The sequence below is a fragment of the Homalodisca vitripennis genome, chromosome X, assembly GCF_021130785.1.
Source record: "Homalodisca vitripennis isolate AUS2020 chromosome X, UT_GWSS_2.1, whole genome shotgun sequence".
Lineage (NCBI taxonomy): Eukaryota > Metazoa > Arthropoda > Insecta > Hemiptera > Cicadellidae > Homalodisca > Homalodisca vitripennis.
In genome coordinates this window covers 86,408,079-86,425,042 of record NC_060215.1, presented here as the reverse complement: position 1 = coordinate 86,425,042, position 16,964 = coordinate 86,408,079, and the positions used below count along the sequence as shown (strand labels likewise).

General features: G+C 31.0%; 1 protein-coding gene across 6 annotated transcripts in view; it reads right to left on the bottom strand.

The window, feature by feature from the left end:
• LOC124369308 (trehalase) overlaps positions 1–16,964 on the bottom strand; it is a 112,755-nt gene that overhangs the window by 15,982 nt on the left and 79,809 nt on the right. For 3 of the 6 annotated variants that reach the window (XM_046827246.1, XM_046827252.1, XM_046827247.1), the window contains 2 exons: positions 16,572–16,707; positions 9,493–9,651 (listed from right to left, as the gene is read on the bottom strand). The exons of 1 other annotated variant lie outside the window; for it this stretch is intronic. In XM_046827246.1, coding sequence (XP_046683202.1) covers positions 9,601–9,651; positions 16,572–16,707 — 187 coding nt within the window. In that variant the 3' untranslated portion in view covers positions 9,493–9,600. Of the gene's footprint in view, positions 1–9,492; positions 9,652–16,571; positions 16,708–16,964 lie in introns of those variants that run through there. 2 more of the 6 variants (XM_046827248.1, XM_046827249.1) reach the window with 2 other exon arrangements.

Genomic DNA, 16,964 nt, shown 5'->3' with positions numbered 1-16,964 from the left:
CATCTCACTTAAAGAATTTTGTGAGATATAATTGCAAGTACACAACCCATTTGAAAATGATTATTTTAGTAGGATTGACAACTCATGCAAGTAAACTATACAGCTTTCCATCAGCAGTGTTTATATATCCAGTTTCAGCTCATCAGTGAGGCACTATCAAGTCAAAATACAGGATCTTGCTCAATAATGATCGATAAGAATTAGCTGTTGTCTAATTTGTACAATATTACCTTCAACGTTACACAGAAATCACACTATTAAAGTTCAAGTTAGTATTAATGGGTCTCGTACTGTAAATGTATGTTTTTACCGCATACCACTATCAGTGACTATTTGCCTCCGCATTGTTTTTTATCCTATATTTTTTAATATCAAATTTAAAAAATGGGACAGATGGACAAACTACTTTATAATTCTCAGTTTCTGAGCTCTGTTGATTGTTTAATTAAATTGCTTAAAAGAACCTTTGCTGCAATTCTCTTATGTAGCCAAAAAGTTTCAAATTTATCAAGAACTATACGCTATGAAACTAATTTTGCACCAAGTGATCACACAAACTTAAATAATATCATTATTTTCTACCAATTTGGAGGTTAGCAAACCATTGACTGCAGGGACTACACTCATTATCTTATTACTAATAAATCAATACAGTGGAGGACTGACAGAACATAAAAATCAATAGTTTATCCTTTAGCCAAGAAGAACCTGATATACCAAGTTTCTAGGAAATCTCTAGGACATTCTATCAAGAGTTCTTGCACAGACAGACAATGATACAATTTTAAGAAGGATCTGTTGGGTCCTTAATAACCCAAATATTTTCACCTCTTTTGCAGATCACAACAGAATTATGCCATCCCTCATCAGTGCCAAACTGCTCCAGTGTACAACACCATTACAACCCCCTCCCCAACCTGCACCGCTCCTTGCTCCACACTGAGTTCTATCACTAACACAGGGCAACTGGCAAAGTACTGGAGATTAAATACTGTCTTCTCCTTATTTCTAAATTTTGTCTCCCTTTTATTGTGCAGACTCTTATTGAAAGACGGTTGATACAAGTATTCATGATTTTTTTTAACGATTCTTACTACTGAATAATAAAAATAGAGTTTTGTATTCTGTGTGTAGAAAAGTTACATTTGTTGACTGTAGAAAGTGGAACTGGCAGTAATATTTGTTGTAACCTTTCTTTACTTAACTCTTATAATCGCACATCTCTGATAGCTTAGGATTTAGCTCTGGTGTTTATCAGTTTTTATGTCAACAGATCTTGTTATTCCAGGAATTTTAACAAGAAATTGAGAAAATGAGGATTCTATTTTCAGTTCTAATTGTCTCATACCAAATTGGATTGCTGACTTCGTTACTTTGGTTGTTCTGCTATTATTAAGAACATGTTAGTGAAAGACTAACTTTGAAAATGATCACTAGCTTTATTATTAGGTTTTGAGCTGTTTTGGTAATATTGGGATTAAATAAGAAATAGAAATTTCTAATAACTAAAGCATTAAAATAGTTGATTAAATTTTGTATTTTCAAGCTTTATGAATAATTGTAATATAACTTGAAGTATTTATAGAATTTCACCTAATTTAAAATCTGTATTAAATGTAATGGAATTTATTAAACTAAACTGTTTTTATAATTTTGAATATATCTTGTGTATCAATAATGCAGATTAGATTATTTAACCACATTCTGTCCTGTTCAACAATCACAGTAGTTAAAAGCCAGTTTTAATGAAACACCCCTGAATTTTATAACTTAAGAGTAATGTTAAACCTCTAATACTTTTAAGCCCATATTGCTGCTTTCAGAATTAAGGAAAATATCTCATTTGAAAATAAAAATAATATGAATTCAAATAATTTTTGGTTTTTCTTTTGAGTGCATATTTTTTTAATACTTTGAAAATCTGAAAGGCATTTGGATGTGTTACATTTTTTTAAAGAGACATTTCCTATAACTCTACGACCAACATGAAGGATCCACAACATAAGTTTTTGTTTATGCTATTTCTAAAGGTCTGAATCTACCAAACATTTTTGAAAAATATATATGTTCACTAGAGATATCCTCACAACAATCTCTTGCTACACAGCCTGAATCCTCTGTCATGGCTAAACAAATCAAAGCTTTATCATAACCATAACACAATCAATAACTATAATACACACTAAATAACTAAAAAATATTACAGTGAATCTAAACCATTTTCCTTGAAAGGCTTAAATGTAGCTGCCTGAGCTATGTCAACTGGGGATGGTGGCATAGCAAATTTATGGAAATGGTTATAGCATAATTCTAGAATTTATTATGCATTCAAAGGCAAAAAAGGATCACTCATAACCCTTTCACTCCCATGTCTGGCAGAAGGTAAATGATAAACAATGTGACCAAGCAATAACCCTGTCATCGTCCTGTCAGGTAGTAGTTAAATTACAAACAGTCAATCAATAACCAGATATTGGGATTACATGTATTCAACAATATTCTTACAAATACCTCTTTCCTTAGGGCAAGAGCTGTGGAGGGAGGGGTTAGATTTTACAAATGCCCAGAGGATGAGGGAAATCTCAAACCAAGGGAGGTGCTAAAATTAGAAAAAGATTATGTTTAAACTAAAGATAATGTAAATAACTTCAAAATAACACAAATACATTAAACAAAATTATTTCAAATTTACACAAAGTTACACATAGTGTGAATGTTATTTTTTATTACTATCATTGATTATTTTATATTTTTTCTGAAGTGAGCATTCTTTATTCTAAAGTATGGAGTAGTAAATTGCCAACATAATTCTTGCTTCTAATCTTTGCCATGTGGGATAATGACTAAGCAATTGATCTCTATTGATCCCACCTCCTTGAATTTTTCTGAGAACATTGTCAAGGATACATTTATGATAGTTGCTGTAACCCTGAACTGTAAGTGTAACAGAAAGTTAATGCGAACCCTTAAGGATCCTTGTCAAGAGGAAACACCTCACTAGTCTAGTCAGGTTATTACCAGAGCAGACCTGCTGTGCTGCTATCCACGAAAGGGGCCATGGATAGGCCTACTGTGTTAAGCCACCACATCACTCCATCGTCTGTACCTATAGCAAATACCATAACTATGGCCATGTAGCATTTGACTTTAGTCAAATAAATGGTGCCCCTCATAACCACAGGATCATGACCTCTACTCATTACAGGATCTGACAGATCTCCCACCCTATTCATCACTCCTGGTAGTCTTTCTATTCATATGTGCTTGGCATGAGGATGATATTTCATGCTTTTGGAGCCAGATACAACTTTTTACACACCAAGAGAATCTGACAACTTAGTCTACTTGGTCCTCACAACACATTTCCCATACTATAACTCATTTCTTCCAGGCTCAGTGATATGTCTCTTATTAAGCTCTTCAAGGAGTGGCAGATAAATATTTTTACCCTGAAGGAGATTAAAATCTCATCTAACAACTGCCTCTCACTCTCTAGCTTCTCTATCATCCAGTGGAACAACACTACTCATTGTAATGACTTTGCTATATCCTACAGACCCGATTGTTACATTCCCTTCATTATCATCAACCAATATATCTGGCATTTCATACTATAATTTTCACCCAAACTCACTCCGGTCTTATCTTCAATCTGACCCCTGCATACTCCCGGCTAATAAATGCAGTTCACCTTGATTGTCATTACAAGCACAAGGGGACTGCAAAACTATCCTGACCAGACTGCAACCTCTGCCATCACCCTACCCATTCCACCAGGTACCCACCATTCAGCACGAAAACCTTATATGTCATGACAAACTTCTAACTTCCCTTAACCTGGTGACAGTCATCAACGGGCTCAACCCATAACATTAACTCTGATTCCTTCATAAGCATAAAATAATATTTTTTCAATATTTTAAATTATTATTTTATTTTAGGAACTGTAAAAAATCTGAGATAAGCAAAGTGAAAACAATTTCATTGAGTGTTAATAAAAGGATTTTTTGAAGATTTTAAAGCAGTTTTGAAAAGAAACTGCAAAATATGCATAACTAAAGTAAAGTATGAAATTTGATCCTGTTGCATTTTTTCCTTATAAACTTGAGAGATTTGCAAAAACAAAACAAAAATTTAGATGTTTATGTATTTCAATAAAAAATATTATGATTATTAATGTTATTATAACAATATTGTTTACTATGAGAGTGGTAGGTGATGTTTTTATAACCAATAATTTATAAGAAATATCATATCTACCACGAAAACATAGACAATTTTATAAAAAATGTCAAGAATGTAAAAAACTGATTGTTTAATACAAATTGTTTTAGTCAAACTAGAAAACACAAAAAATACTTAATATATATTTTAATTTAAAGACATATAATTATTAAATAAAATACAGAAAGTTACTTATTTTTCTTGGTTTCCAAAAACAACATGCAAGAAAAATGTTGGACCCAAATTCCTTTATTTTGGAGTAAATAATGAAATGAAATAGTCTAGTTATTTGTTCTTAGGACATCATTAAATTGTTTCCAGAACAAAAATAAACTATGCCTATATAGATGAGTAACTGTATAAAATAATAATATTTAATTCAGCTCACCGACAACCAGTTTAATACGTAACATGAACAAAATGGCATACTATCAGCATATATTTCAAATTGATATTGGAAACAAATTGATAAAACACAGTTAATATGGTCAATAGCCTAAAAGTTGACAAACCATTAGATTTTCACGTAAAAATACAACACTCAGCAATTTAATTATTATTTAATGAAAACGACAGAAACAACAAACTAAATGAAAGGGTAGAAGTTAATCTAGCCATTGCCACTAACTGCAATTTCATACAACAAAAGTATGTTGAAGATAATAAATATTGGAAACTGCTATCAAACTCTTTTTACATTTATTCTAAATGTATATTGCATTATTTTCACACTTCAATTGTGTCCATTAGTAAATATCAGTATATGTAAACTGAAAGCCAGAATATCAGTTTTACAATAGTATAAGTGTTAAAAAAAATCATGACTAATAAATGGTTGTTTGTCAGATCCCCATGACCCATCAATCAACAAATAATCTGTTACTTCGGAGATACAAGATTAAGGGAGAAGGAGTTTTCTTATATCTCAAATACGCTTAGGGAGGTACCTTCACTACTGGTACCAACTCCACGACTCTTCAGCCATGATGATTCTGCAAAGCGAAATAATCAAAATAATAATGTTTTTACCATAACCATGATAAATGTTAGATAACAGATGATGAAACATGGGTGTTTTCAGTATAACTCTAACAAAAATGTCAGTCATCTGAATGGAATGAAAAAACTGAACCTCAGGGAAAACGGATACAAAGGATGTTTTTCCATTATTTTGAAGGCATGATTCACTAGAAGTTTATTTATTTCTGAAGGCCAAATTGTTATTAAATAACTCTACGTGGAGAACCTAAATTTATAAAAGGTGATATCAAAAGAAAACAACCAGAAAAAGTGGGCAACAAAGGATTAGCTTTTGTTGCATGATAATGTTCCATATCACATTGTACCTTGCTAGTGAGACAGTATCTTGCCACACACAATGCGATTCTGAAATACCTTCCCTACTCTCCTCACTTGCCACCAGCAGATTTTTACGTTGGAAGAGCATAATTTGAAGGAAAATCATTTTCAATACGTAATCAACCAATTCCAGTTAATTTCTGACTCTACCACGTATGTTATTTTCTTTTGCACTGTTCCTGTGACAAAAACTTAAGGTAGGTTTTTTATAGTATAATACATCGTCTTAAATTGAAGCTCAACATTAGTCAAGAATAATTATTTGGAGAGTAATAGTAAACTACCATACAAATTTAAATCAACAGGTTTTTAAAGATTAATACATTGACTTCTGGTAAAGCCCTGTAACAAAATCATTGTCCATACCGAATTGGTGACTCATTCTTAATGTTTGTTAAATTTCCTATGTTCCGGTAAAAAGCTATCCAGGATGTTAAAAGTAGTTTTTTTTCATCAGTTCAAGATTTTATGTTGTAAATTGCTGTAACAATAAATAGCATAATTTCATAAAATCAACTTGAATGAACTATTATTAATTATAGGTATAGTCCAGCAGCAAAGAGCAAATGTGAGTTGTAAAAGCACACGACATAAACCTAAGTAAAAATTACCAGAGGAATTTCCCCCAAGAAGGAAATTTTAGAGGTCAAAAAGGTCACATATTTTTAGTTCATCAAATTTATAATGAAGGGGAGAATCCTGTCAGGTATCTAAATAATAGTTATATCAGCATTAGCCAATGAGATTAAAAAGAAATATAATTTGTCGTTTTCTCTAATGGTCAGTGACAATCTGAGATTAAAATAGTGAGTGAAATATCTTGTCTGACTCATAATAAACCTCTGGGAAGAGAATATATTTAACTTGTAGAGAAATACGAGCACCAATTTCCCTATTTAATCCAGTCAATGACAGTAAAAAAAGTGTAAACTGTGTATTTATCCCATACATTACAGATATGTATGAAAATTTGGATTTAGGTTCTACTTACCATCTATTTCAAAATCTACCCTGTGCCGATAGATGCTTTCTTTTAGGGGTAAAAACCTACCCCTATTCGAAAAAGGTTTAAAAAATATAGATAGGAGCATGTAATCAATTGAAATCATATTTATATCAGTTAAATGAACATCAATTGACAGTTTTAAATATAACTGATGATTCATTAATCAGTTTTGACCCTCAACAGCCACCCCTTATGACAGAAATAATTAAATAATAATAATAAACTTGTTATTAAGCAGGTGTTTAACTGATTAAACAGTATTGATTTGCATAACAGTTTGGATTTAGCCTGTTTCTATTTACCCTTCACTTTAAATTTTACCCTGCACCGGGGGTTGATTTTTATTTATTAGGGTTGAAAACTACCCCATTTGAAAAAATGTATAAGATGCTACTTTCGAGCATGCAATCATCTGTAAAAATGTTAAATTAACGTCATAGACAATTTCTGATATATTAAATAGTTTGACCCCTGACAAATCATTGTTCTTCTTAATTGTTGGCCTATTCTACATAATTCTCTTTAGAATTAAATTATCTACAACTTTTAATCAACAAGTTTACATGTTTATTACTCATTTAATGAAGTTAGTGTTCTTTAAATCCAAACAAAGCAGGTTTTTCAAACTGGATTTTGCACATTTTATCTGATATCTCATGTATGGGTGGTCTTACAGGTCTGGTTAGTATTTTATTCAATTTTTAAGTTCATTTAACATAAAATCCGATAAATTTAACCTATCTTAGCACCATAAAAATATCAGTTTCGCTTTATTTCCGTTCTTTCCCAGAACATCAGGCGAAATCTTTCCGGACATATGTTTATATGAACTTTTTCATTATTTTGATGAGAGGAAACCACCTGAGAAGTTTGTCGGCTTACTCGTGGGACACCCTGTATATAAGTGACAGTTCAACTAAGCCTAAAATATAGCCAATATGTATTCATCAATATACTAAAATACATGTTCTAATTTCTACTAAAACATGATTTTGGTTTTTCCTCATAACTCGCTTAGTTTTTAAGCAATCAAGTTCTTCAAAAAAGCATTTTGCAGGTTTTTTAGAGTTCATTACAATTTTTTTTCTCAGATGTTATTTTTAAAAAGGTTCATGCTAAAAGGGCTAAAAAAAGTACTCTGCGCAAACGCACTATATCTTACTTAAATTTTACCCTAAAAAAATAAATCACCAAAATTTCTGAAAAGAAAAACCTCCAATATTGTGTCTACAAAATTTTGTGTATCATTAATAGTTTTTGAGTTATTTATTTTGAAGAAAAGGCGATTTTTCACTGAATTAAAAAAATTATTTTCTCATTTTAAGCTCAATTCTTAAAAAAAAAATAAGTACTTTAAACTGGTCAAACATTCAGAACATACTATAAGAACATAAATAAAGTGTATTATAAAGTGACAACAGTTTTTTCAAATGGGGTGGAAGAGAGGGTGAGATTTTCACTATTTTGTTCAAAGAAATTACATATATATATATAGGAATCAACATTTTGTCTACATGACTCGCTTAGTTTTAATGCTAGAAACATTTATAAAAAATAAAAATAAAATTTTTAAAGACTTTACAGAAGGTTCTATGAGTTTTCACCGGAAAATGCATTGGTTTTTGGTTCCTGTACGTAATACTTTCCACTTTAGAATTTGAAAATACCAATCAACTTTCAACAAGCAATAATTGCGTTTTGTATTGGGTCTGCATATATCATAAACAGACGATTGTTTTGTTTTTTTATAAGCTATAAATTTGCTCTCTACAGATTTTGGATTAAATGCATATTTTTCCAGTTATTCTTGAAAAACTGTCTGAAAATATTTTTCACTCGTGAATAAGTCTAAAAGTATTAGCTTTCAGAAAAAAACTTCATAAAACAAAAGTTGCTTAGAATTTGTGAATTTATCGATTTTTGCAATTATTTTCAATGAAAAATTGCTCATCCCCCGAGAAGGGGTGGCATCCTCCCCCAGGGAAAAAGCAACCCCCGGTACAGGGTAGACTTTGAAATAGAGGACAAATAGAACCTAAATCCAAATTTTTATAAAAATCAGTGTTGTATGGGGATATATACACAGGAAAATGGTCATTGGCTGGACTAACTGGTGTTTAGTGGTTAATTTACAGGAAGTTAAAAGAGGACAGACAGATCAGCACAGCAATTAATTATCAGCTAAACAATCAGCCACATCATGAGTGACACCTGCAATCTTTTTCAAGAGGTTCAATCAATCTTAATTAATTGCTGAGGAAATTCTTTGTTAGCTACAAGAGCTGGATATTGCTGTTTGATCAAAGATATAGTTGTATTACTCCTAATTGTGGTTTATTATAATGAATCATTTTTATTTTATATGTAAACTTATTTGAGCTATTTTACATATTAAACATAAACAACTATTATGCCGTAAAGGTCCGAATCAATGATATTCTATTATCTTAATAAACATTATCAAAAAATTTTTATAGTAAAATTAAAGGGAATGTGTGATGTGTGATGAAATGTATTTGTCTGAGTTTGTGAGTTTATTGACAACATCAATATTGCACAGTTCCCTGTAAATATAATTTGTATTGCGTACAAGAAGCAACACAACTTCATGGCATAATTAATTCACATGTACATAGCACTCAATATACATCGACACTCCAAACGCAAGAACATATAAAATATATAAACATGCGGACACATCAACAACCAAAAAAACATCAGAATATGAGACAGTAACAAACCTTATTCAAATTATCTCATAATAAAAAAAATGAAGTTTTAGATATAAAATGTAAAATTATCATAGTAGTTCATTCAAATGAGTAATGTACAAGAAGAATGATTTCATTATTTCAAAAACAAGGATGGAGAAGGAGAAGTTTACTCAAATAAAACACATTCAATCTTGGTTCCTTGTATATTTTCATGGCAACTGTATACACAATTGTATTTACAAAAGTAACATAGACAAGATAAAAAGAGGTGAGAAATTTTGGTATATGATGATAAAATTATTGTAAAATTGTTGAGTCACAGAATTTGTTGGATTCTCTCTCCGGGGTCTGAAAGCAAAGGTATCAAAACGTTTCAATCTAATATTTTTATACTTACTCATAGACTGGATAAAAAAAACTCGAGTTTCCTGTCTATTCGATATCAGAATTTGAAAAAAAAAACATAAAATATTGTTAAAAATATTCTTGTGCCTAAAATTGAGAGTCACAACACAAACTTTTAAAACAACACAAACTATTAATATGGAATTTTCAACTTTTTACTTGTATGTTTGTTATATTTAAGAAGGTACACATTTAAAATCTGACCAACAAAAATATTAATAGATAACAATATTTTTGTATCACAAAATAATAACTAACAATTTGGTTTAATCACATACAATTTTTCTTAAGCTGTGTTTGTAACACAAAAAAGTCATGTGAAGAGAGAGTGAAAATACCAAAATAAATAAGAGATTCTATATTAACCACTTTTTTTGTTAAAACAAGTGAAAGTTCCACATTAATTTTTTCCACACGAGCATTAACAAAATATGCAATTAAGTTTAACTTTAAAAGCATGCAAAATACAGATTCCAACAAATTATTTATAACTCAACTGTATTATGATATCATGCTGTTATTCCTGATTTGGTTTTTGCTTACCTATACCATACCCCTTATACTTAAAACCTAAACCAAAAGTTTCAGTATTTGCATTATAACAATAGCAAAAATGACTAATACATCCTACAACAACCTATTTTAAATTAAGCAAGTTTGGGTAATTTGCAACTAAATACTAATAGTTAGCATGTTATTTTATCATAAAAAGAGGTTTTCTGGTTTGAACTGGATTGTGGACTGTATTTTGGCAAACTCACTGAGGTGAAGAAATGTTTAAACTATGTCACAAATAGATTCATTGTGTTAAAGTGATTGTAAGTGAAACACAACTTCCAACACAGGTCAGTCTTGTACTGAACACCACTCTCTGATTCCGTGGTATGATTTCATATAGCTGTTGTAGTTTTAAATTTTTGTTTTACAGTTCATACCATTTTTAAAGTTTAGTGCTGATCCAAACTAGCTGACTATCTGAAATAGATCAAATCTATAAGTCTGCCTCGTGACATCTTTTTATGCTTGTTCTTGCTGCATACATGTATACAAGTTTACAAAATAAAAAGTGGGTACAAACAGAGAATAAAATTGCAATACACAATGTTTGAGGAACATAACTATTTCCTTGCATTTTATGCTAATTTTTTAAGTATAATTTATCTCAACACATTTTGATAAGCCAATGTTATCCACACGTGTACATGCAACATGTATGTGATGTTAGTATTTTTTCACCTGAGCAGTGCATTCCCTGTAGTGTTTTATTGCAAAGTGGTATATGTAATTGGTCTGAATAAATGGATAAATATTCATACATAGGAACAATCAGTCAATGGACACTTCTATTCTTATTTTATTTGGAAGTAATGTAAATTGAGTTTTTACGTTACCACTTTAAGAATCCAATAAACATATTTACTATGAGTCAAAGTATTATAGCTTTTATTAATGAGTTTAAAAAATGTAGAACCCTATTCTCTTTTTCTCCTTGATATGTATTTCTCTGATTTCTCTGTACTCATATTCTGATTCAAGTTGTAGATATTTCTTGCCGAAACCACTGGTCTTCCAGATCATGTTACCTAACTAATCTAATGTTAAATCATAGAAATTTGAAAAAGCCATTACATTTTTTGAAAACTTTAGGTAGTCAAATTTTGGTGACAGACAAAGAATATTATTTTGAAAATGAAATAATTATGTTATATTCATATAATGTGAACTAAAATTAAGAGGGGTTTCCTTATACTGTTATTACAACTGCGTTAGTATGAAAATTACCTATACAACCAATAGCACCAGTGAATGTTAACATGGTATCTAATATTATTTATCAACATCACTATTCCTACAGTTTTAATCAACTTTCTACTTCAAAACTAAGCTGTGTTGAAAGTAAATTAAATTATGAATAAAGTTGAGGAACACTTTGTTCCCACATTTTATATAACCACAAAATGCAGGATTAAAACTAGTATACTTTTATGAATAAAATTATGTTGACAAAAACTAAGGACATGGTTACAACTGTCCAATGCCTTAAATTACAAAATAAATAAGGATTTCATAGTTATCAGGTACACAGAAGAAGCTTTAATTTAACACATCAGATGCACAAAAATAGAAACAAAACTTTGCCTCTATATATTACATGTATAATGTTAACTTGTACTTACAACAACGTAAGAGTTAAATACAAGAGTTGACATTATTTACAACATAATTTGCACCAAACTTCATAATATACAAACATGCAAATAATATATTAGTAACTGACATGTTATAAATGGTCTGTTTTGTTGGTTTGTACTTGAAATATTTGTCGTTAATATTAGTCTATTTGGGAATCTGAGTTCAAATAAAAACAAATACTTGCACAAAGGTAAAATTTAGTTTAAGACAGAATATATGTATTAAAAGCAAAGAATTAATGTAATTCAAATAAAAATTAAACAGTTGAAGTCATGTATAACGCATTGTTGATATAGTCATACAAATTGTAATTTTAGCTGGGTTTGTACATTTTTGTATTACTTAATACTGAAACATGTATAAAAATATATATACTTATTTTTCTTATTGCAATAGTACATTTACAGAAATACATAGTTATATAATACAACATAAATAAATGAATAATTATTTATAGTATATATTACATTTATATTGACAGAACTGAGTTCTAATACAAGTGGTGGGAGGACACAGGCAGCATGCAAAGCCAAGACAACAAACCTTCAAGCACCAAGATTAGTACAATTAAACTGCTATCAATATGCTGATAAACTCCAAGATGGTTAATTATTTTCTAATAGTTCTCTGCATTAAAAAAATATTTATAAACATCTGTTAAGACACCACAAAGACACACACAAGCGCAAAGGCAACACCAAAGACAAGTGGTACATGGACGGCCCCATGTGCCCAGTATTGTTTTGCTCTTCCTCTGATAAAATTAGTAACTTGAATACATTCAGTAAGAGTTTCAATTTTTCGTAATGTTTGCTGCGTAATGTTCGGAATAGCTTTTTTACTCTGAGTTTTTTCATTTGCATTTAACAAACATTTAATCGAGAATACTTGAAGGCACTTATTATCTATTTATAATGTCATAGTAAAACATTTTTAGTATATGAGGATTATTAAGAAAATAAGATCTGATTCTGTTTGACACACAGAGAAATAAGGGTATTGCTGTTTATCTTTGTGTAGTCCAGGTCAAAACCGGTTTGGCCATGCCTATTACGAAGAATATTAACTGTTTAATGTTCATAACAGAATTTTAAAAATAATCACTGTCACACGTGTTCATTATAACCTGCATCCGTTTTCTACAGGTATAACATTTAAATATTGCAAACACCATCAGTGATTTTTTCATATATGGATAGAACATGGTCGATGATAGAGCAGAGAGAAAATGGTGCTCTTTGTTTTTTGAAGAACCAACAAATATTCAAAATTAGAACAATAAAGGAAGATCATCTTCTGTGACAGACAATTCTGAAGCAAAATCAATACCAAAATTAGAAAAACATTATAGACCTTTTACCCAGATAACAAACATAGTGTTGTACAAAAGTTAAATGATGATATTTACTATTCACAAATTATATTTGTGCTGGGTGCTATCGGATTTATACTCACATAGAGAAAAGAATAGGACTGGCATTTAAATTTCTTTTACTTATGATTAGAAGAACAAGAATTTCTTCATTATACTGTCTCATTAGTCAATTTGCCTCTTTAGGAAACATAAGTTTCGGCAATGTGAATAGGACACTCAACATATATATGAATCAGTCAAAAATATACACTAGCTCACTAAGAAGAATTTGCAGTGTTGCCAAGTACTTTCAGCACAAAAACTGATGACCACTGATTTTTGGGATTGAACATGAGTACGTACTTTTTGTTCATTTAATTTTATGGGTATTTGTGCTACAAAAACTTGGGAGATTACGCTCCACAAGCTCTGAAGAACCACAGGATTTTGGGTTATAGCATTTCTTCTGCATGATAATGATTTTCCATGTTCACAAAAATGACTAGACAATTTTAAGTAGTAGTTGTTTTTACTTCTTTATACAACCCTGATTTGCCAGGCAGTGGTTTCTCTTTTCTCAATTTAAAAAGGCTGCATTGAAAAAAAAAATCACTGAGGATCAGATGATGTTTGAAGAGAATAATGAGTTGTAGGAAAGTAGTACATACAAAGCTTGGAGGTTTTACGTGGTAGGTTATTGAAAAACTATTTCATTTTTACAATCAAAAGAGACGAACGTTTGAATAATCCTCCTCATATTATGAAATGAAATAAATTATCCTAAATAACTAGCACAAACTTTCTCACAATCCACAAAACCATCAATAACTTACAACATTTGGATTATGGCAATAGCACTTTCACTCGTCAGCTCAAACCATTATTAGGGATACATGGGCTTTGCCAATAGCCCTATCTTTTCAGTAGGTTTGGTAATACATCAGATTTACTGAGATTCTCATCTTGCCAACAGAATAACAGCATTTGGAATTTACTGGCTATGTCTAAAATGCTACCTTGTCAGCTACGTTCATGGTGTTATTAGAAATAAACCAGCTTCACCATCAACTTTATTGGGAATAAAGGCTACTTTAACAGCAACCTTGTTAGCTGTGAGAATGCTTAATTATGGTTAAACAAATTTTGAAACATAATTTCCTGGTAATGGGATTTGTTTCTTAAGTATCTAATTAGGTAGACTTGAAAAGAATATAATTAAAAGTGTTAGAACTATTTTTCAAATTTTTAAAAATAAGACAATTTTAATGTAAAAATGATGGTTTTATTAAGTTAAAATTTTGTAAAATTAACAAAGCTGTTCTTTGAAAATGAAAATAAAGAGAGGGGGTAGTCACAACGTTCAACTAAATCCAGAATTTTGTGAAGTACAGAATCGTGCGAATTAATGTGAACAGAGGTAAAATTTCAGTTTTCATACGTTGGCGCACCTGTTGTGCATATTCTGTCAGCTGTTTTGTTCAAGAAAACAACATAACCTCCAAATCTTATTGACATATTGTTCTAAACACGTGCTTTGTGTTACATTAGCATTATATTTTGTTATATCTTAGGTTATGTATGCAAGTTTGTATTTTCATTGATTTTGTTAATACTGTGTAATCAGGTTTAGCTGTTTATTGATATGGATATCACACCTAGGAAAAGATAAAGGATCATAACACTTAGAGAGTATACACCAATGACTCAGATGGATATTGCAGAGTGTTGTGTATGCTTGGGAGCTGTAAAGAAAATAATTAAACAAAAAAGGAAACAGGGTCCATTAAAGTGCAGCGGAAAGGAAAATATGGAAAATTGGGTATGATGAAAAATCGACTAAATTGGGTAAAAAAATACGTCACTGGAGTGCAGAAGATTGGAGAAAAGTGTTATTTACTGATGAGTCACACTCCCTTGTGCAGAGCCAGAGATCAAAATTCGTTCGAAAGGCAGTCAATGAATCACATTCTGCTATCCATTTTAACCAAACAGTTAAACATCCGACAAAGAAAATGTTCTGGAGCTGATTTTCACACTCAGGAGCTGGTACTCTTATTCCTATTGAAGGTATGATGAACGTTGAAAAGTACAAAGCATTGTGGGGGCAACGCTTAGCTATAGAACTTCACAAAGTCCAGGCCAAAGGGACTGCAATTTTTCAACAAGACTCAGCTCTGTACCATGTATCAAAGACTATGAAGAAATACTTGAAGGATAATAATATTACCCTTCTGGATTGGCCTGGGAATTCGCCTCATCTTAATCCTATTGAGAATTTGTGGGCATAATGTAAGGCTAGACTGTAAAAAATGGACTGTACAACAAAAACAAAACTGGTGGAAGCAGTGATTCAGGTGTGGTTTAGAGATGAAGCAATCACAAACAATTTTAAAAAAATTGTAGATTCTATGCCAAGAAGAGTCCAGGAAGTCATAAAAGTAAAATGGGGAACATATTCCATACTAATAATAGTAACAATCTCATGTAACTGTACCTAACTGTAGCTATGGCCTAAATAAATCATATTTACCAATTAATTCCGTGTGTTCACATTCATTTGCACAATACTGTATATAACAAGGGCTGTAAATAATGAAAATTAAATAAAATTTGCTACATATGTTTCCTGATTTCATTTTGAAAAAATCAATTCCAGTATTCACTAAATATGCAGGCTAAATTTGGCAAAAATTAGTCTATATCTTTAACTATGACTGATGCACATACATATTTATATACATACAAACCAACATTTTTGGACATCCCACTTTTTGAACCTGGGTTTTAAAATTTATATTTCTAACAAAATTATATCCTTTGGACTATCAATATAATTCTTCCTGTACTATGTAAGGACAAGACAACAACATATACAAGCAATTTGGAAAACCATACACTGATTGCAATTTATTTATCTAATCCTTCACTTCTGCTCTGAGAGCAAATATTCTTGGTAAAACTTTACAAATAGTTTATACTACCATACTTGGAGAATTAGGGGGTTTTAAAAAGGTAAACTAACAATATTAACATGTGAGAGATTGCATCCACTTTATGCACTTGTGTGAAGGCAATCTGCTCGCACCTATATTTTTATTATTAGTGACTTTTCTTCAGTAGGAAATCTAAAAACCTATCATTAGTTTGAATAACTGTCTACTAGAATAAAATAGTATAAATTATATACATAAAAAACTCTGTCTATAAAAAATGTATTACAAGTACTGTACAATCTGATGTAATATTTACACCACATTAGAGATCGCACCATGAAGACCCAAGAACCCATGCACCCTTGACAGATGACTTGACTCACCTCAGAATGATAGGTCCTAGAATTGAAACTGAGAACTCTTGAACGTAGGCAGTAGTAGTGAACAACAAGCAACATCACATCGCATTGATAATGGTGATAATAGCGTGCACTGACAGTGTATGTGTTCATAGATTCCCTTGAATAGAGGATGGAGATCAGGTAATAACAGTATGGTTAAAGGAGCACCACTAAATCACAGTTAGTAGAAGTGCATAATATAATAGCTTATTTGTGAGCCGCTTCAACGAAAATTAACACATATAAACTAGAGCACACGAGTACTTTAGATGAGAAACATGGATTCTACATGTTAAACAGTGGTGAGTACCGCGAATACCACTAATAACAATAGTAATATGTTTTATTGATTGACAGGTAACTAACTCACAAAAA